General features: G+C 38.2%; 1 protein-coding gene across 2 annotated transcripts; it reads right to left on the minus strand.

The window, feature by feature from the left end:
- Window positions 1–141: 141 nt before the first annotated feature.
- fbxo25 (F-box protein 25) lies at window positions 142–17363 on the minus strand. Of its 2 annotated transcripts, none has more exons than XM_031727616.2 (10): window positions 17237–17363; window positions 16264–16444; window positions 8570–8673; window positions 7833–7882; window positions 7624–7716; window positions 7430–7523; window positions 6672–6853; window positions 5582–5764; window positions 4933–5076; window positions 142–2551 (listed from the first exon to the last, which is right to left on the minus strand). In XM_031727616.2, the coding sequence occupies exons 2-10, from the start codon at window positions 16389–16391 to the stop codon at window positions 2462–2464; spliced, it is 1068 nt and encodes a 355-aa protein (XP_031583476.1). In that variant the 5' UTR covers window positions 16392–16444; window positions 17237–17363; the 3' UTR covers window positions 142–2461. The 2 variants fall into 2 exon arrangements, with proteins under 2 accessions (XP_031583476.1, XP_031583475.1); XM_031727615.2 differs by having other exon boundaries at window positions 16264–16460.
- Between the last annotated feature and the right edge of the window lie 929 nt (window positions 17364–18292).

Below are 18292 nucleotides of genomic sequence, written 5' to 3' on the forward strand. Positions count from 1 at the left end.
TTAATAATTAAAAACATAATCTAACCCTTACAAATAGACAAAATGTGATCTTTCACTTCTTGTTTTCCAGTCTCCTTTTTAACTTGATTACAATGGCTTCAGAAAATAGTCTCATCAATCATGTAATAACAGAGTACAAACAGGTTTTTAGAAATATTTATTACTGAATAGCTACTTCCTGCCCCGGAAAAATCATGACAGTACCATCAAGAGTATGGGAACAGTAGAGGGGTATTACAAAAGTTGGAAGGATACAAAATGTTCTTTTTTTCATAAATAATGCTTTACAATTTACCTGTCACATGACAGTTCTGACAAAAGTAGAACAACTTGATCAGCTGATGGGGTTTTACTTTTTTTGTGTGTGCGTGTTTTCTCATTGACGCTTTTGATGTACACAGAGCACGGCAGGTATTCACAGAGGACAACATAACGGAGACGCAAACATGGCATGCCACCAAAATGAAACAGAACAAAAAGCTGTTGAACCCCATTAAAAATAAAAGATTAACACAAGCCATCTTTTTCTGCCACACTATAAATGTTAAACTTTTTTTTTTTTTTTTAAACACATTACCCTTACATACTGAGCCCCCTAAAGATCACTCAACAGAATATTTCGCCAGGCTACATTTACCTCGCAAAAACCTTTCCATTTTATCTGGCTGATGAATTTAAGGTTGAGCTGTATCATACAAAAGAAACAGACTGGATCTCTGAAAATGACTGCAGACAGCTTTAAGTCACTGTAGCGGCAACCGTGCCTTCACTGCAGCAATAATGGCTGGAACATGGTTGGTTTTAATGGGAGTAAAACTTGCACTGGGTCAGGAATGTGTTGATGCTACTGCATGTTGCTGATACATATATCAGAAGCACCACAAATACCAAAAGTACCAGGCCTGCTACAGCTGGACATCCATATCACCACAGACTGAAACACAGCAATGGGCAAAGTCCAAGCTGGGGAGGTTACAATAACTCTCTAAAGGTGATAACTGTGGCGTGTCTTTTTGTATAGTTATGGTAACTGATTTTAATATATTCAAAAAACAAAACAAAACAGCACAAAAAACCAAAACTAGAAATTAATTTGACCGATAGCATTATTGCTACAAAAGTCAAATGCATCTCAAATATTTTAATATATATAGTGTGCCTATAGAGCAGATAGTAGTAGTTAAATAATATCAATATTGTGAAGTGCCATTATGACAGGCCTGGTGCAATAACAGTAACTAAACATACAGCAACAGCTAATGGCAGAAGAAATGCTTCCAACCAGTTCAGAGATCTTTTTCCAATCAGTTTTAAAGAGTAACTGAACTGGACCGACGCATGCAATCACAGGGAATGGAGGGCAGACTGCTTTTGGTACTGACAGAACACAAATCTTATTATGTCGTAGATCACTTTGTTGTAATGATGCAATCATATCCTTTCATTTTCCCGCTTGTGAGGGGAAAGGAAGTTCACATCAACGTGACTATTTTATGGTTCGTTAGAAATGTATCTTTGTGTTTAAAAAAAATAAATTAAAATAAAATACATGTCTGCACTTAGGTTCACAATTTGTGCAGACTTTCAGCTTTGATTTAAGCAGTTTTAGAGAAATTTTGCTTTAACTGTTTGGGGATTACAGCAATTTTCATACACAGTTCCTCAAATTCAGAGGATCAAAAACGACTGGACAAGTTAACATTATTTCAGGTATGAGGATAGTTTTTAATACTTGGATGAAAATTCTTTGAGTTTTTTCCCATGACATGCGCTCTCAGGCCTTTACTGCAGCCACCTTCAACGGCTTCTTGTTTGTAGGTCTCTGCCTTCAGTTTTGTATTTAATAACTGTAAAGCATGCTCTGATGGGTTGAGATCAGGTGACTGACTTGGCCATTGAAGAATATCCCATTTCCTTGCCTTGAGAAACTCTTTTTTGTTTACTTTTATAGAATGCTTTGGGTGGTGTCCAATTAAGGTTTACAGCATTTGTTAAACTCCTTAAGGCTGAAAGTCATATCTTCATTGTTTGATTTAAGTTTAAATTTCACATGAAAAGAACTCCAGTCATGATCTTTAGGGGGCTTTGTACTTAACATAAACATGCTAAGATTTGCTCTACATACAATTCCTTTCAAAATATTCATATTGCATTTACATTATATTTTATTCCCTGTGTAAGGAGCAACCTTTCTTGTCTTAAAAGACAAACATTTGTGCGAAAGGAGAAAGCCTCGCTTATATTTCACCTTCTATCAGCATTCTGAGAAATCCACTCAATTAATTTTCCCTCAATTTACGGAAATAATTGTGCGTAAGGAAGTAAAGACGTAAAAGAAGTAAAGAAAACATTTCTTTGAAGCCCTTTGTATTTGGGTTAAAGACATCAAGTTCTTGTACACACCTCTTGGTGTGGGAGTGACGCTAAACGGATGCTTCAGGTGAAAAACAGCATGGAGGGTTTAAAACTTGAACAGGTCGATAAAGTGCTGCGGAGAGATGGGCATCAGGCAGCTGTCTGGATCGTTGGCTGTGCACGGGTGGCCAAAGTCCTGGAAGGAAGTCAACAGCTTAATCAGTAGAACGAAGGCAGACTGAGAAACCTCCGAGTTGGCGCAGTCATGATTCTAGCATTTACTTATAGTAGAATTAAAACTGATTACAGCACAGAAGCGAGCTCTTACATAAGGGTGATTTAGTAATTATGTCATAAACTGTGAACATAACAGCACTGGTTATGGCAGCTTTAATTAAAAGTTCTCAGGGCCATGTGTCAGTGTTTACTCGTGGTACAAACACATGGCCTATTTAAGTGCATATAAAAGATAAAATGTGATGTGACACTTGATAGATAAGCTTGTGAAAACTAAACAGAACTTAGGAAGGATTTTACAAAGAAATGTGGTGAGCAAGTTCTGGATGATAGCACATGGAAGTGTCCAAATATTTATGTTGGACAAAGTGACAGCTGACATTCAGGGGAAAAAAAATAAATCTATTTTAACCGGAGCAGGTTAAAGGAGGAGTCAGCGGAAAGAATGTCAGAGTTTACTAAACACTGCTGGCAAAACATGATGACAGGACAGCAAAAGACAAAACTCAACACAAGGAAATGAAATCGGACCATCGGGGCAATCGTCGGGGAAATGAGACAAGATGGCAATCGAAGAAATAGAAAAGCATTATGGGACATAAAGTACCTTCAATAATAAAGCCAGATGGCAATCCTTAAGGTATCAGGGACAAGGGGAACCAGGAGAAGAGGCAGGAAGGATGGGTGCCAAGCAAGGAGAAGGATGCAGAGAAGGCAGTAGGTTAAATAATTTAGGTAACCAGGAAAGGATAATAACGAGTTTGTGGGAAGTAAATAAAAAAACAAACAGAGGAAGCTGAATGTATACGAATACTTTTTAATAAAAGTGCTGCAACTGTTCAGTTTCTGTATCTCTAGAAGTTCCCTGATCTTGCCAAAACATGATCTCTGTCTTAAAGTTAGTTAAAAGATCAGATTTTCTGAAAGCAAACCAGTCGGTTAATTTGCTTCACACTATTATTTTTTTTTTAAATTATTGTACTGTAGGTTATTGTAATCGTGAACCACAAGGACCCGCACTACAGGCAGTGCTCATGCGTTTTTTGGGGGGGGGTTTTGGATTCAGCAAACCTTTTTATTGCTGGCTTTAAGAATTTAGAGTAAACTGAATATTACATAATTAAAGTTAAAAATACAAAAGCAATACCAGGGAAAGGTAAACTATTCAAAATATAAAGATATGACTTCACGGTGTTTGAGATTTTTCCTTTGTATCAAACTTCTGTAAAGACTTTTGTGTCTCTTTGCCATAGGAGACAAATTTTTTAAAAAAGATAACCAACTGGTTGGCCAGAGGTTAAGTGTGCGACATCCTCAAGACTACTGCACCAGCTGCCTCATGGGAGGCAATCTGTGTCCAAACTATTCCGACTCAGACTGTCTGCAACCACCCTCACAAACTGGCAAAGGTTTGCAAATAACTGCTGTAGTAGGCAGATCACCAACACGTTGGCATCAATCTGAGTCGATGCATTTCATTTTAAAAGGGTTTGTTTGTGTTCTGGCTATCTTACTATATAAAACCAAGGTCACAGAGTACCTATATTACACTTTGCAGTTAAATTGCCATCCTGCAGAAACTGGATGGCAATTTAACTGCAATTCAGAAATTCCCCCACAAATATTTGGGGGAAATATTTGTGGGGGAATTTCTGAATTTCTGTTTCAAATCTATGAGCTTCTTTCTGGACTCTGAATGTAAGCACTTAATGAGAATTTCTGTTTTAATTTCAGTGTATGTAGCAATAAGAGATTTGAGATTTTCACCAACTTATCAGTTGACACATTATCAAAAGCAGATTGTATGGAACTTTCAAGTAGACCCCATTCAGTTTCAAACTGTTAGCAGACTAATCCATCATATTGCCATTTTATCATCGCCTCGATACAAGTTGGTTTAAAATGTGGTTGCAGATCTAGTCCTCGTCTTTAACTTCATTGGAGATGATTGCAACAATTTTGGTCGTGCAGTTGTTGAAGGCCGCTGTTTTTGTGTGTCTGTAGCATTAAGCAGTCCAGGTTTAATTTAGAGTAAACACCAAGCTGTAGTTATTCAGGTGTAAACACATTGCTGAAAGGGTATACAAGCAAAAGCTAAAGCAAGCAGTTAAACTTGGACTAAACCTGTTAGGTTATTTCAGAATGGCAGTCTGGTGAACTAGGTTTATAATATAATAGTCATATTACTATTACATGACTACAAGTCATGTTAGATTTTATTCATTACATATGTGCCTACAGGTTTTGATTATCTTGATCCCCACCAAATCTCCCACCAAAATCAATAAATCAGTATAAGGAAACATGCTTAGAGTGTTGCTGCTGCATTGTCTTGTTTACCTTCCAGAAGAGGATGCTACAGTGTTTGCAAAAGTGCAACGTGTCGCCGTACTGCTCCTTCATGGGGTAGTGTTTCTGCAAGGTGAAATACATCAGCTTCCAGTCCACGTTGTCATTCTTGGTTATGGCTAAAGTCCTGCAGAACTGCAAAAATGCAGTGGACACACACACACACACACACACACACACACACACACACACACACACACACACACACACACACACACACACACACACACACACACACACACACAAAGACACAATGGATGGAAAGAAACTTTTACCAGCTATTTAAAACACTCTGGGGATAGATGCAATTAAAACAAGAACAGTGTGTATTTAGATATAATCAAGAACAATTCCTCATTAACATCAATCCTGAAAGAGTGTGAAAGGTCTAAGATAGTGTGCTTGGGTGTGTGTGTGTGTGTGAGTGTGTGTGTGTGTAAGAGCCAGAGGATAAGCTCATTTGCGAGCTGTGAATAAATTTTGCCAACTCTGCCCTCTAGTGGTTAATATGGGCTCTACTTCTAGTTCTGAAGCAATCCAGTTTTACGACACTCGACTATATATGTATGACTAAAAGTAGTAATAATAATAATAATAATAATCTTAGATTCAAGCTCAAATGATTAAGTGTAATACTCACCGGTCTGTCCGAAAAGTGAAAGTGGCAGAGTTTCTTCCACAGTGTGTTGTTCTCACTTAGGATGTGCAATGTCGGTGTGGCCTGTCCCAAGTTAATGATGTCACAGGCATCAGAGAACTTATAGAGGATCTTGTTTTGCATGTGTAGGGGCAAATCACTGAATGACATGCCAGTGCACATTTGCTGAGGAAACAAGAATCACCAAAAATAAATAGTGGACTAACAACACTTCTGTATTTCACATGTCTCCCACATTAAATACAGCTTGTAAATTGGACTAGTTTGTCAATAAGTCATAATTCATAAGCAGGTACAAATGAAGCTACACGTATAGCACTGTAAATAAAAAGGCAGATTTTTAGCCTACTTCTTATTTTAAACAGCACTCTTAGACAAGTCAGCGCAGACAGATTTCCAGCATGGCTGCTATTTTAGATTGCTACCTGGAAGTTCTGCGGTCCACCTACTCTGTGCGCTCTGTGATTTCAATAAAAATGACAAACATGTACCAAGAGCAAACATTAACTTCTGTTTCCAAATTCCCCAGATTTCTTGTGAAGAGTGCGCAAGCCCAAAGGCAGCATGTCGGGTGAGTAGCAAGAAGAGGAAAATGGCTTGTGATTTCTTTTCCAACAGTTATTAAAAGAATGATGTCAGGGTGGACTTCTACTGTAAACTACTGACTAGACTGAGAGATGATATTTAGAGGGAATCATCTGAGGTGTGGAGGGTGCCATTTGATGCTGGCTCCAAATTTCTTGTCTACACAGAAAGTCTTGTCTCACCACCTGTTTGGCTTTCTGACGATGAAAATCAAGTTGAAGGATCGCTTTTTTTCAGGAGAAGTACTTGAGGACACAGTGGGACTCTAACTGAGAGTTCTAAAAATAGCAGCAGTGTGGAAAAAAGGTTTAAAGGTGCACAAAGTTAAAATCAGGTAATTGCTATTTTTATGGACTACTATTTTCTGAGATGGATCTCAGAACGTCTCAATCACACCTTACATAGTGGAGTAACCCAGTAATCATCATGCATATCCTCGTCTAAGACACTCTGCCAAACATGCATGCAACACAGATTTTCTTTCTACCTTGGGGATCTGGAGGTTGTTCAGCTCCTGCTGCCATTTAACAATGGTTTCCAGACGGCACAACCAGATGTTGACGTTTCCCACGAGGACACACCTGCCATGGATGGTCAGACTGTGCAGGGTGGAGCTCAGGTCTTGTAGAAGCTCTTTGACGAGACGTGGGTTATAGTGGTCCTCCAGAACTGGAAAAAAATACAAGCAAAACAAAAGAGAAACATGAAGAAAAACACCAGGGCTATTGAGGAATTTTTTTTTAAGGATCATAACACATCTTTTTTTTGTTGTGCGAGCTCCTGCCTTAAACCACCCCATATACATAACAAAAAGACAAATGGAAAACTAATATTTCTTTTTACAAAAAAAGCTTCAAGTTTGAAAAAGAACTAAAATGTGTTTACCAGAAATATACACACCACTGAAGGATGAAAAAAAAAAGAATACAGTCCTGGTCTGTCCTTTGTAACCCTGTAATGATGGAGCATGCTAGCCCTATTGGTTTTGCGGTTAAACATGAGACTGCAATGACTGAACAGCAGGATGAGAGAAAGCATGTTCTGATCTCTCAAAGGCTTCACATTCACACACACAAAAAATCTATTAACATAAAAAGCTACTTTTCCCAACACAAAACGCCCCGAAAAAAACTAAATTAGAGTTTAGAGAGACATTGAAAGCCGCTGACACCAAAAGGAACAATGAAAATAAAGGGTCTGTCTGTGCAATTTATCCCTCAGACACCCCATGTCAGGTCTTCTCACCCTTTCGTACAATCTTCTCCAAGATATTGAAATAGTTTTTCTGGGCAGCTCCACTCAAAGACGTCAGCTGTGATCTGGCTATTAGCTGAAAAAGCTGTTGGTGGCAGAAAAAAAAAGGAGGAACTTAAGATGCGCTATACAAGTCATACAATTAAAAGGTTTCTTTAACATTATGTACGAGCATCAATGCTCACTTTTGCAACGTAATTAAATCTTCTCAAGTCCTGAATAGCGCTGGAAAAGTCTAGCCGGTTGAGAGCTTCGCCAAGTGTGCAGTATCCATGTCGCTGTAGGTACACATCAGAAAAAACACATAGACACAAGCTCTAATTAAAGAACTGAATGATGTGTAATTTCCATTAAAAGACAATCACTCCTTTGTGTGAAAAGCCTCAGTACTCACTTCTTTTGTGCTCCCTTTCTGAATGTAGATCCATTTATCTGTGAAAACAACTAAAAAAAAATGCCAAAAACAAACATTTTAATGAAAGCTTTCTTTCACAGTTGAGCATCTTTAAATTTTACATATTTTAATGACTCCCCCTCTATGATTGGAGAGGGACAAAATATTTCACCTGAAACTTCATGACTTTTTAAAAAATTATTTATTTATTTATTTGCAACAGTTTGAGTCAACAGTGAACATTATAACATTTCCAAAGTCTGAAATTGTTTAAGGGTTTCTGTATGGATTACATTACAAGTCTTACTAATACAGCAGGATAATGATATAATACAATCAATTTGTGCTCTCTAGAAGAACTGCAGATACTCATGAAACCTTTCCAGATCATTTGAGGATAAACTATTATTAAAAGTATAAAAAGATGCAGAATGCAAGTATTTCTTTCAAATAAATGTAGGCAAAGTACTTAGGTAAGCTAAGCTAGACAACCTCAAAAGGTGCTCAAGAGCTGCTGATGTGCTTATTAATATTATAATGGATGCACTGCATCTGGAGACGGAGGACACTACAAATTGTTAAAAAAGACAACATTTGCAGCACAACCTCAATCCAAATCCCTGAGAGTTTTATTTCTGTCTCACTGACTTTTGCACTTTTGTACACATTGCTTTTAATTTTCATGCCACAAAAAGTTCCCCGAGCCAAAACAGTGATTATGTGCAGCTGAAACTCACACTGGGATTTAGTGTTATTGTTGTAGAAGTCCTTTTTCCTCTTTGTGGTGGAGAGCTCACACACATCTCCAACAAACAGATTTTCATTGTTGCCATTGCAGAGCCTGTTTGGACAGAGGGAAACATGTGCGTAATGCATTAATAACACTTCCACGCAAGTCTGAAAACACCATGTAATTACAAACCACCGAAGAAGCTACTCCACTGTGGCGTCGCCCTGAAGCAAATTAGTGACTTTTTACTGATAGCCTGTGTGTCACAGTTGCACGGCAAGATGGCTCATAGACAAGTTAGGTGGTGTTGTGTTACTAAACTTACAGGGAAAACCAGTGTGAGAAATATATAATTAAAGATCAGAGGAAAAAAAGAAACTGAAGGAAACCTGTTGTATTACTGCTACACTGATATGCAGGCCAAGGTCAAACATGTCAGACAGAGGTCTCAGAACATTAAGCGTGCTGTATCTAATCTTTGTTATTTCTGGCCTCAGGGCTGTGTTATTTTTGATAACACAGAACTTAACATTTTCGTTGTTGACCTAAACTTCACATTGCTGTCGGAGAACACTCAAAAAGGCCGAGCTCCAACAGAAACGCAAATAAAAACATGTCACATTCAAGTCAACATAGTGAGTACAGATGTTCCCATGGTTTGTGAAGACATGTAGAAATTTCTACTGCATAAAAAGGTTGAACAAAATCAGATTACAGGCCTGTGTTGTGCGAGAGACTTGTTGCTTACTTTGTGTCTGTTCTCTACTCTTTCAATCTACTCCCACATAATTAAATCACCAATTAGGGAAAGTATTACTATGTCTTTACCACATTCAGCTCAAAATATTAACCGGTTTTCGCAAAAAAAAATTAGTTGTTGAGTATAAACAACTTGAAAAGCACTAAAACACTGGTGTTCGGTATGTTCTATACTTAGGGGAACATCTACAAAGCCAAAAAGCTGTGATCTCCGTGGCATAAAAGATATATGCACTGGTGTCTGTAGTTATTTGAGCCCCTCCTTACACAGGCCAGAAAATAAAACGGCTTTCTGAATCTATAAGTGACAAAATGTTACCAAAGTGCAACAAATAAATCTGCGTGAAAAAACAATAAAAAACAAAAACCGAACAAAGACAAGCTGTAAAACTTGTGAATAAGAGTGTGACCATGGAGTTCGCTGATTTTCTAACGAGCGTTGTGAGACAGATCAAATTACTGAACAGAGCTGGTAGCTGACACACTGCATTAATAATTCATTGGTTTAATTAAGTGGCAACACTGCCAGCTAAGAGAGAATTCTTGGTCAGCTAACTCCTCCCCGGGTGTCATAGGGTGAGAAGTGGGTTCTTCATCGGCCATGTCACCAGCCTGTCATGACTACACAGGTACAAGGAGAACTTGCAAACTACACACAGAAAGGTAGCATCTACCGACTCCGCTCAGGCTCGGGATTAGAACCCAGAACCTTCTTTCTATGAGGCAATAGTGCATTGCACCATGATGCACCCATAGCCCTTGAGTAAGTCAGAGTCCTGTCAGTGGGGGGTTCCAACTCAGGGTCATCATATGGGACATGTAGCCTTTAAATAGTTCCCACAAGTGCTCAGTGGGCAGTTGGAAAGTCTGCTGATAACACACAGACTTGTTTTTTAATTTCATACCTTTTAAAAATGTGTCTCCAACTTCTGTGCTGCTATATCTCTATGGTGCGACTAGCATATGCGGCTAACTTTTGGAACTAGTGGATGCTTTTTTCCTTTTTTTTACCTGATTGCTTTCTAGAGGTTGAAGAACTTGTATATTTGGTGCATTGACAAAAATGTCCAGTGCGGTTGGTCCCATACGGCTTTATTTGATATGTTTTGTGACTTTTTCCTCTCTTTTTCCTGCTCTTAAGCACTGGATTTTTTTCTTTTGCAAAACAAGTTGGTTTGGACCAATCCTGTCTCCCACCATGTAGAACAAGATCTTGTGAGTGGGGCCTCGCAGAAGCACAAAGATAGCGGGGGTGGACTAGTGAAGACGGAGGGGTCGGACAGGGACAACTTTGCATATTCATTGATCTGTCCATGCTAACAATCAAACAATCAGGAAAAGAGGTAGAGTTACATTTAATACATGTTAAGGCACGAAGGGAATTTTTTCATGGAAAACATCTTCGAGGAGAGCTCCAAATAAGACCCTAGAGCAAATGGGTGGTATTTATACAGTCCTTTCTTTTGAACTTATCAAAACACTAACAATGCAAGCCACATTTCACCATTCACACGTATATCCACACCATTAAGTCCATTATTCTGTGGACTTTATCGATCAAATAAACCAGTTGACGTACTGGGTATGCAGTCTCCTGGTCAAGGACACTTCGACATGTAAAACAGTCAAACCAGGGATCAAACCACCAGGCTTCTGATTAATGAACAATCTAATCAACTCCTGAGCCACAGCTGTTCTACATTACACTGGTTATCAATTCTAATATACTACCAGAAGCTAGAGTAGCTATTGGAATAAGAGACCAACTTAAATTTTCTCCAGCATAAGTAAAGACATGGCTTTGCTTGTCTGACTACAGAGTCAGCTGATCAGAGTGAATAAGCTCTACAGTAATCCCTTGTCTCTATCCATTTATCCAGTTGCACAGGCATAAACACAAACACACTTGCAAGCACAGTAATCTGTCAAAGTGAATTATAAAAAGGTGGAATTCAATAGCGTGACTTTCTTACACAGGCTGCACGCGGAATAACAGTCTCCAAGGAGCCAATAAAAAACATCACAAAGGAACAACTTACTCAAAATGATTTGTGGACATTTTAATATCCTTAAATAAAAGATATACAGGGCTCTGAAGGGAGCACGTAGTTCCAAAGGAAACTAACCGAGTACAAAATATAGTATGAGAACTTTTAGCTGATATTCTGGCCTCTTAGTAGACAAACACATTTGATTAAGTGCAATCAATTTACACAATTACTTGTAAGAGAAATGAGCATTAAACTGAGGTTCAAACACTCAACTGACACTCGACAGCATGAAGATCAGTGACCACAGTTTGTTTTAGATTTACACGCACTGTGATCTGAAGTACTTCTGTAACACTGTGTACCATTCTAGTACACACCCAGTGTATTGTCTCCTTTCTTTCTGGCCTACATGTGGTCGCCTGGCAAACGTACCTCGGTTGCCATGAAGTCAGTGGCTTTGTGGAGGGAGACTGCGTCTGGAGAGCAGCCAGTTTGCCTAAATGATGTAATTAGTTATTGTCTGATGAAAGGCTAAAGACTGCTGACGAGTCACTGTGGTACCGGGAAGTACTGTTAGTTAGACAGAAAATCCCCCTGGCCTGAAGGGGACGTCACCAACTGCTACTGAGATGCCACCAATTCCACCCTGTCAGTACCAGCATGACACGAACCAAACCCTCCGTGTGTGTTTATGTTTCATGAGGCTTGCTCATGAACTATTGTCCACCATATCAACAGTCTCTGGTCCTCACAATGATCAGAGATGCCACCAGTTGACTTGAGAAGATCACTTTTCAGTAAACTCTAATGAAAATGCAACAAAATAAACAACAAATTTCTAAACAACACAGGCGAGGGAGTCAGATAAATTCAAGATGTAGAAGGACGTGCCAACATTTAAATGCCTAGTCATATACAGTGAGGCAATTAATAATCCTCCATCCAGTAAAACTCCAAAACACAAGCAGAACAAGAAGCTGGAGCAGAAAAAAAATACATGCAAAAAGAAATGAATGAATACAGAAAAATCCCCTCGTCTCCTCATTTATACAACTGCTCACTGCCAGTTGGCACATGTCAAAACAGTACAAGTTTCCTGTGGAGAACAACATGAGCTCTGCTGTGGGAGGCCACACGAGCTGCAGACAGGGGCAGTGTGTAATATAAACCAGAAAGACGAAAAGCAGAATATGTTTTTTTGGTTTAGCTGATCTCAACAAGCTGTTGCTATTAAAGTCTTTAATCCACTAAGCCCCATTATTTGAACACACAACAGCCAGGGTGTTTGAAATTGAAGGTTATCATTATGTACTGTTATCATAAAAGCCGAGGCTTGTAAAATAGTTATGATGTCAATTCTGAGAGGTAACCTAGTTTTCCGTGGTTTAGGCTCAGTCATGGCAACTTATGCTTCAAACCTAACCTGCTCACAAGCACATTAACTTCAACTCATTTTATTACAATCTCACATGATGAACATGTGTGAAAAAGAAAAAGTGTCATATGCAAAGAGGCTTAGGATTAGCTGTATATATATTCAGAAGTTGTTTGTGTGATATTACCATGTAGTCAGAAAGAAAAAAAGTTGAACTGTGGGATGTAAATCACCTCATAAAAGCCTAGATGTTAAGGCACCAATTCTAAGTGATTTAATGGTTCGTGAGCACTTCTGGTATTATTCTTGTAATTTGACCAAGAAAAATCCACTGTGTCCTGGTGGTTTGAGACGGACCATGTAATTGGGAACATTAAGCTTTGTTTTATATTCCTATCCTTTAATTTCCTGTCAACTCTCCACTGTTTTCTGTTTAATAATGGACAAAAAAAAATTGTTTACTTGACAACCTTCTGAGAATGCTCTGCGGATGCTGGACAGTGTCTGACAGTCATGTCAACATTTAGAGAGAGACTTGGCAGTCGATCAGCTGTGGTCAGCCCTCCTTTATACTGAGAGTTGCAGCGATATTAAGATTTAAGCCACTATTGGAAACATTGGTTTAGTAAGAAACAGCAAGCCAAAACACCCTAATAAAGTTTAATATGCTTAAGTGAAGAAGTTATGACCTTGTAATACTTTATGCCCTGAGAGAGAAGCATGGCTGTACTTGCTGTGATTAAAACCTTGAAAACTTGCCAAAAAAAACAAAACCAAAAATCTTTGACATTTTAAAATAAATAAATAAACAAAAAAACACATGCTTAGACTATTCTAAAACTTCACCACATCCATAAGATGGCAACCCGAGACATAACTACTTGTAGTGGTAGATTTATTTTAACATAAATAAATCTGATCAAAGACCTTTATACAGACACACATAACAAATCGGTTATTTTATTAGGAATTTAGTAGGATTTCAAAACTCCAATTGAGGGCTCTGTGAGAAAATGGAGTAACACTTCTCAGTATTAAATTGAGCAAATCAAATTCCCACTACCTTATTCATTATGCAGTCAGCATAATTACGCTTCTACAATCCAGAATTCTTCTAACCAAAATTCAAAGTTTTCCCAAACGGTAACAGCTTTCTCCAGCTGAGGTTGGCTGTGAACTCTCTGTCATTATTACCACATGGTTGTTGTTTCATTATTCCAGACCTAAACTGACCTTCTGCTGGAATTTTGTGTCTTTAAGAGGTTTTTTAGCTACAATTGTTAACCACAGAGCAAAGCAACTGAACTCTGAACTCATAGCAGTGGAGCTTTTTCACACGAGTCACATCCAAGCCTTTACCCAAAGTCTCCACACAGTGTTCAGACTCAGGGATGATTAAGGAAAAGGTGAAATGATGCTGAAAGCTCAAGTAGGCCTACTTTCTTTTAACACGGAAAACTGGAAGAATCACAAGAATAATCAATAAAGAATGTGACTTATACGCAGAACCAGATGAAAATCGAATCTAATCAATATTCGCTCCACTCACAAAGCGAGCTGTTTGTGTGTTTTGTCACTTGCTGTGCAAGTAGTCTGCAGCATTAAGAAACCTTGATGAGATATCACATTCAGGTTTGTCACAATTAAATAATTGGTCATAATTAGGAGACTCTTTTCCACATAAACACAACTACAAACACTCTTTGCTCTTACAGAACTACAGGATTCACTGCCAAATCAATGTCATTGAAAACTATGTTAAAATATGTCGACTTATACCTCAATGCTCAATTATTTTTTCTGTAACAACATTCTTTGGCAACAACAAGCTGAAACTATGGGAATGTACAGTATAATCACCTCATAAAAGGTCTAAAGTTTACATACAGTCATCATGAGAACCAATGTCATTGTAATTTTGGGCTTGTTTCTGCCAAGAAGAGCGGTCAAATATCAAGCCAAGAGTTAAGCCATTATGTTTGCTGATGGTGGCTGCGGCTCAGAAGGAAAAGCAGGTACCTACAAAATTGAAAGGTTCAATCCCTGGCTGCTCCAGTGTGCATCCAAAATACTGAACCTGAGTTACTCCCGATGTGTTCATCAGAGTCTGGATGGGTGTGAATGTTGGATAGAAAAAGCTTTGAGCATCACTGTTGCCTCAAAGCAAAAATAGAGGAAGCTGGGCCAGATAGCAAAAGCATCTGCACGAGATGGGACACTGAACCAAATATTAGTGGGCGTAAATGTATACTTTTGACCCTGTGCAACTTAAAACTCCTTATAAATTCAATTTGTGTAAAATTCCTGTTCTTTTTAAAGTCATTAAAGATGTATGCTGTACAATCATTCCACCCCTGAAAAAGAACAGTTCAAAGAAATCATTAAAAACCCCAAATTACCACAACATTCATCCCCATAATGAGTGTATGTAAACCTCTGAGCACAACTGTATGTGCTATGGCCCTCATAATAAGTGGTTGAATGATTAGTGAATAGTTGTGTCCCTATTGTTGCCTTATGTACCCTTTAACCCTGGGCTATTAGGTATCTCTAAAACAGACTTGTGTTAACAGGATATTTTACACCAGTTCACTTTTAGCTTCAATATTATCCTGAAGGAGAGTCAACTTGCAGTTAGGGATTAACACATATCATAGCTTAGAAAATTCTTCAGTAACAGCAAACAGCAACCCATGACGTTAGATCCATTAAGCCAGGTATTACATGTAATTAGCCTACTGTTGTGGTTACATTTTTTTTTTATTTTACACATATAAAAGAAACCTGAAAGAGTTTGTAGGTCTTACAAAGTTTAAAAATGTGAAAAAGATCCAGAGAAATGTTGTTCAGCGGATATCTGTCCACTCATGTATTCTTATTAAATCATTCACCACTGCTCATTTTACTTTTTTCACCTTTTCTATTTTCTAAGAAATCCGTGATTATGTAATCCAATTTAGAGTATCCACTGAAGACCTAGTTTGGCCTCTAAAGGCACAGTTGGATTATACAATAAAAGCAACCTGTTTTGATTACTACACTTTTAATATAACTCATAAAATTTTACGGCACTCCACAATGTCGTCAGCAAACTAAAAATGGTCAAAGTACAATGTGAAAACAAGCTACTACAAACATATTGCCATATAAGGCAATGAATGTAAGCCAATAAACTATGATCTACTTTTACTCAAATTTGAGTTGTGCTCAAATTCAAAAGTTTAATCAACTTTTTGATTAAACTCCTTGTTTTTTTTTTTAAGGAAGATGACCAGCAATTTCTTTCTTTTTTTTTTGTTTCATTCTATTTTAGGCTGCATCAATATTTTGAGCAGCAAAACTTTAAATATACTACTGTTATGCATTCTCTTTTGCACGCCCTTATGAGGGTCTCAGGGGGGCTGAAGCCTATCCTAGAAGTGGGGTACACCCTGGACAGGTCACCAATGTGATACAGAGCTAAAGTGTACTTTAATCGGGCGAATTTTTGACTACTTAAATATGTAGAGCTCAGACAGAGATGATACTAAACCAAAGAAATTTGATTAAAGGTAGATAAAGGTGAAGGGAACTTACTCTTTCAAATCAATCTCTCCGTTGTTGTCCTCCAAAACATCTCCGAACAAGATGATCCTCTTCCAGCCATCTTCCGTCTTTGTCCAGCTCCATCCCGGCGATCTCCAATCCTTACCCAAGAAAGGCATCTTGTCTGGCAGGTGTGAGACTGTGAGCAGAGAGGGCCGCTGCTACTTCACACCTGGAGGTTTAACCAGCTGTTAGAAAAAGATTTTTTTTATTCTTGATGCCACCATGCAAGGAAGAGAGAAATTTTAAAATCTAATTTGTCCTTATCAAATACAGCTGCTACAATAAAATTTCACTAACAGTTTTAAGCATTTAACCGGCTATATTCACATTATGTTCACATTAGGTTCTACTAAAAAAACAACAACTTTTAAATGAAAGGGTGAACAAGTTATAAATATCACCAATTTAATGACAGTTCAAAAACCCTGAGATGATTTTTTTTTAAAGCTGACAAATTGAAACTGATTGTTTTTAAACTAAATCACCTTAGTGTAACAAATCCCACCACACATAGATTCTTATATTTTATGTCAGCAATGGTTAAAAAAAGGTGAGAACAAAAAGTATTATTATGGTTTCTCTTAGCGTCCATAGAGACACTGTAGCCTGCAGCTACCTTTCAACTGCATATCACATAAAGCAGAGGGCCATCAGCCATTCTCAATTACCCTGTTACAGCGCGTTTACAGATTTAACACTCGTATTTAAAGGGCTAGACTAAGCCATAGTATTTTAATATGCTTAAACAACAGACCTTGCAAAATCCGTGACGCAATTATATATTTTTCTACCTTTAACATTTAGACAATAACAGCGTTAGCGGGCGCTGTTAAAGTCGTTTTAGCTATCAAACACGAAGCTGTCAGTCGACCCAAAGCAAATAATGGCGACAGGAAGAAAATAATGAATCTCTGCTACGCTGCTATAAGACTGTGAATTTCTGAAAAACGGCCAAACAAACCGTTAAAGAGAAGCAGCTCTTCTGTTGTTTTGCCCGTCTCTGCTTCCGTCTCTAGCCTTCCCCTCCTGCGGAGCTGGAAATATTGACGGAAGTAAACGCGAGAATTCGTCAATTCACGCCCCCTGCTGCTCTCTGATTGGTTAAAAGGTCTGTATTTATCTTGTTGCTACCCAGATTCGGGAGGCCGATTGGATAATCACTCCTGTCACTCAAAAGCTTTTTTTTAATCCTATTTGTTTTGTTGGGGGCTTTCTTCGACACGTGACAGCGGACTGCACACATGTACTTGTGTTTTGATTTTGAGATGGGGGATGGTAACTGGTCTGCTGGACAGTTGAGTGACTGACTGACTGATGCTGAAAAATGTTATGAAATGCTTTAAAGACTTAACTTGAATGAATAACTATTTTCTCACCCCACCCACTGTTTTTTCACATCAATTGTATTGTTTAAGTTTAAGCCGTATATTTTATGACACGCTATCTAGGTCACAGTTTTATTACTCTGGGACCTTCCTGCTTTGATGTGCATGGCGTAAAGCTGCAAACTTTATGTGAAAAGATAAGTTTACTCTTGATTGTTTCACATGACGTTATTCTCTTGAATTGAAGTCGCAAGTCGTTCAGAGCAAGATCAATTGCATAATGTGCCTGTTTATGCAAATACAATGCAACTATTCCGGATGTTCAAAAACGACACCCCGTTTGAACATGTTTCTTTCAAAGTTGTGTACGGATTCAACAGCCCTGACTCAGTGTACACCGGCTCTCAAAAAATGTTATTGTTATTGTCACGTCACCTGTTTGAGCTTAAAAATACAGTCTGATGTCCTATATGGTTTGCAGTTGGGGTTCTTTGTGGTTAAAATATGAATTTAATACGTATTCATTTATGTATTATGTGTGTGTAATTTAGTGTCATCTAGTGGTAAAGGTTGGAGAATGCAACCAACTGAACAACCTCTTCGTACCCAATCTTGCAGGATTTGGCCATCACCTCAATATAAAATCACGTAACAGTGCCAGTGGCAGGACTGAAAGCACACACCCATTCACC

This window comes from Oreochromis aureus, linkage group 15 (genome assembly GCF_013358895.1).
Source record: "Oreochromis aureus strain Israel breed Guangdong linkage group 15, ZZ_aureus, whole genome shotgun sequence".
Taxonomy (NCBI): domain Eukaryota; kingdom Metazoa; phylum Chordata; class Actinopteri; order Cichliformes; family Cichlidae; genus Oreochromis; species Oreochromis aureus.

Bases quoted from the DNA above. Each gene is read 5' to 3' on its own strand.
- fbxo25 (XM_031727616.2), bottom strand. From the start codon at position 16,391: ATGCCTTTCTTGGGTAAGGATTGGAGATCGCCGGGATGGAGCTGGACA. The intron at 8,674-16,263 runs GTAAGTTCCCTT...CTGTCCAAACAG, and splicing joins GGAGAGATTGATTTGAAAGA to GCTCTGCAATGGCAACAATG. The intron at 5,765-6,671 runs GTAGAAAGAAAA...TTGTTTCCTCAG, and splicing joins ACAACCTCCAGATCCCCAAG to CAAATGTGCACTGGCATGTC.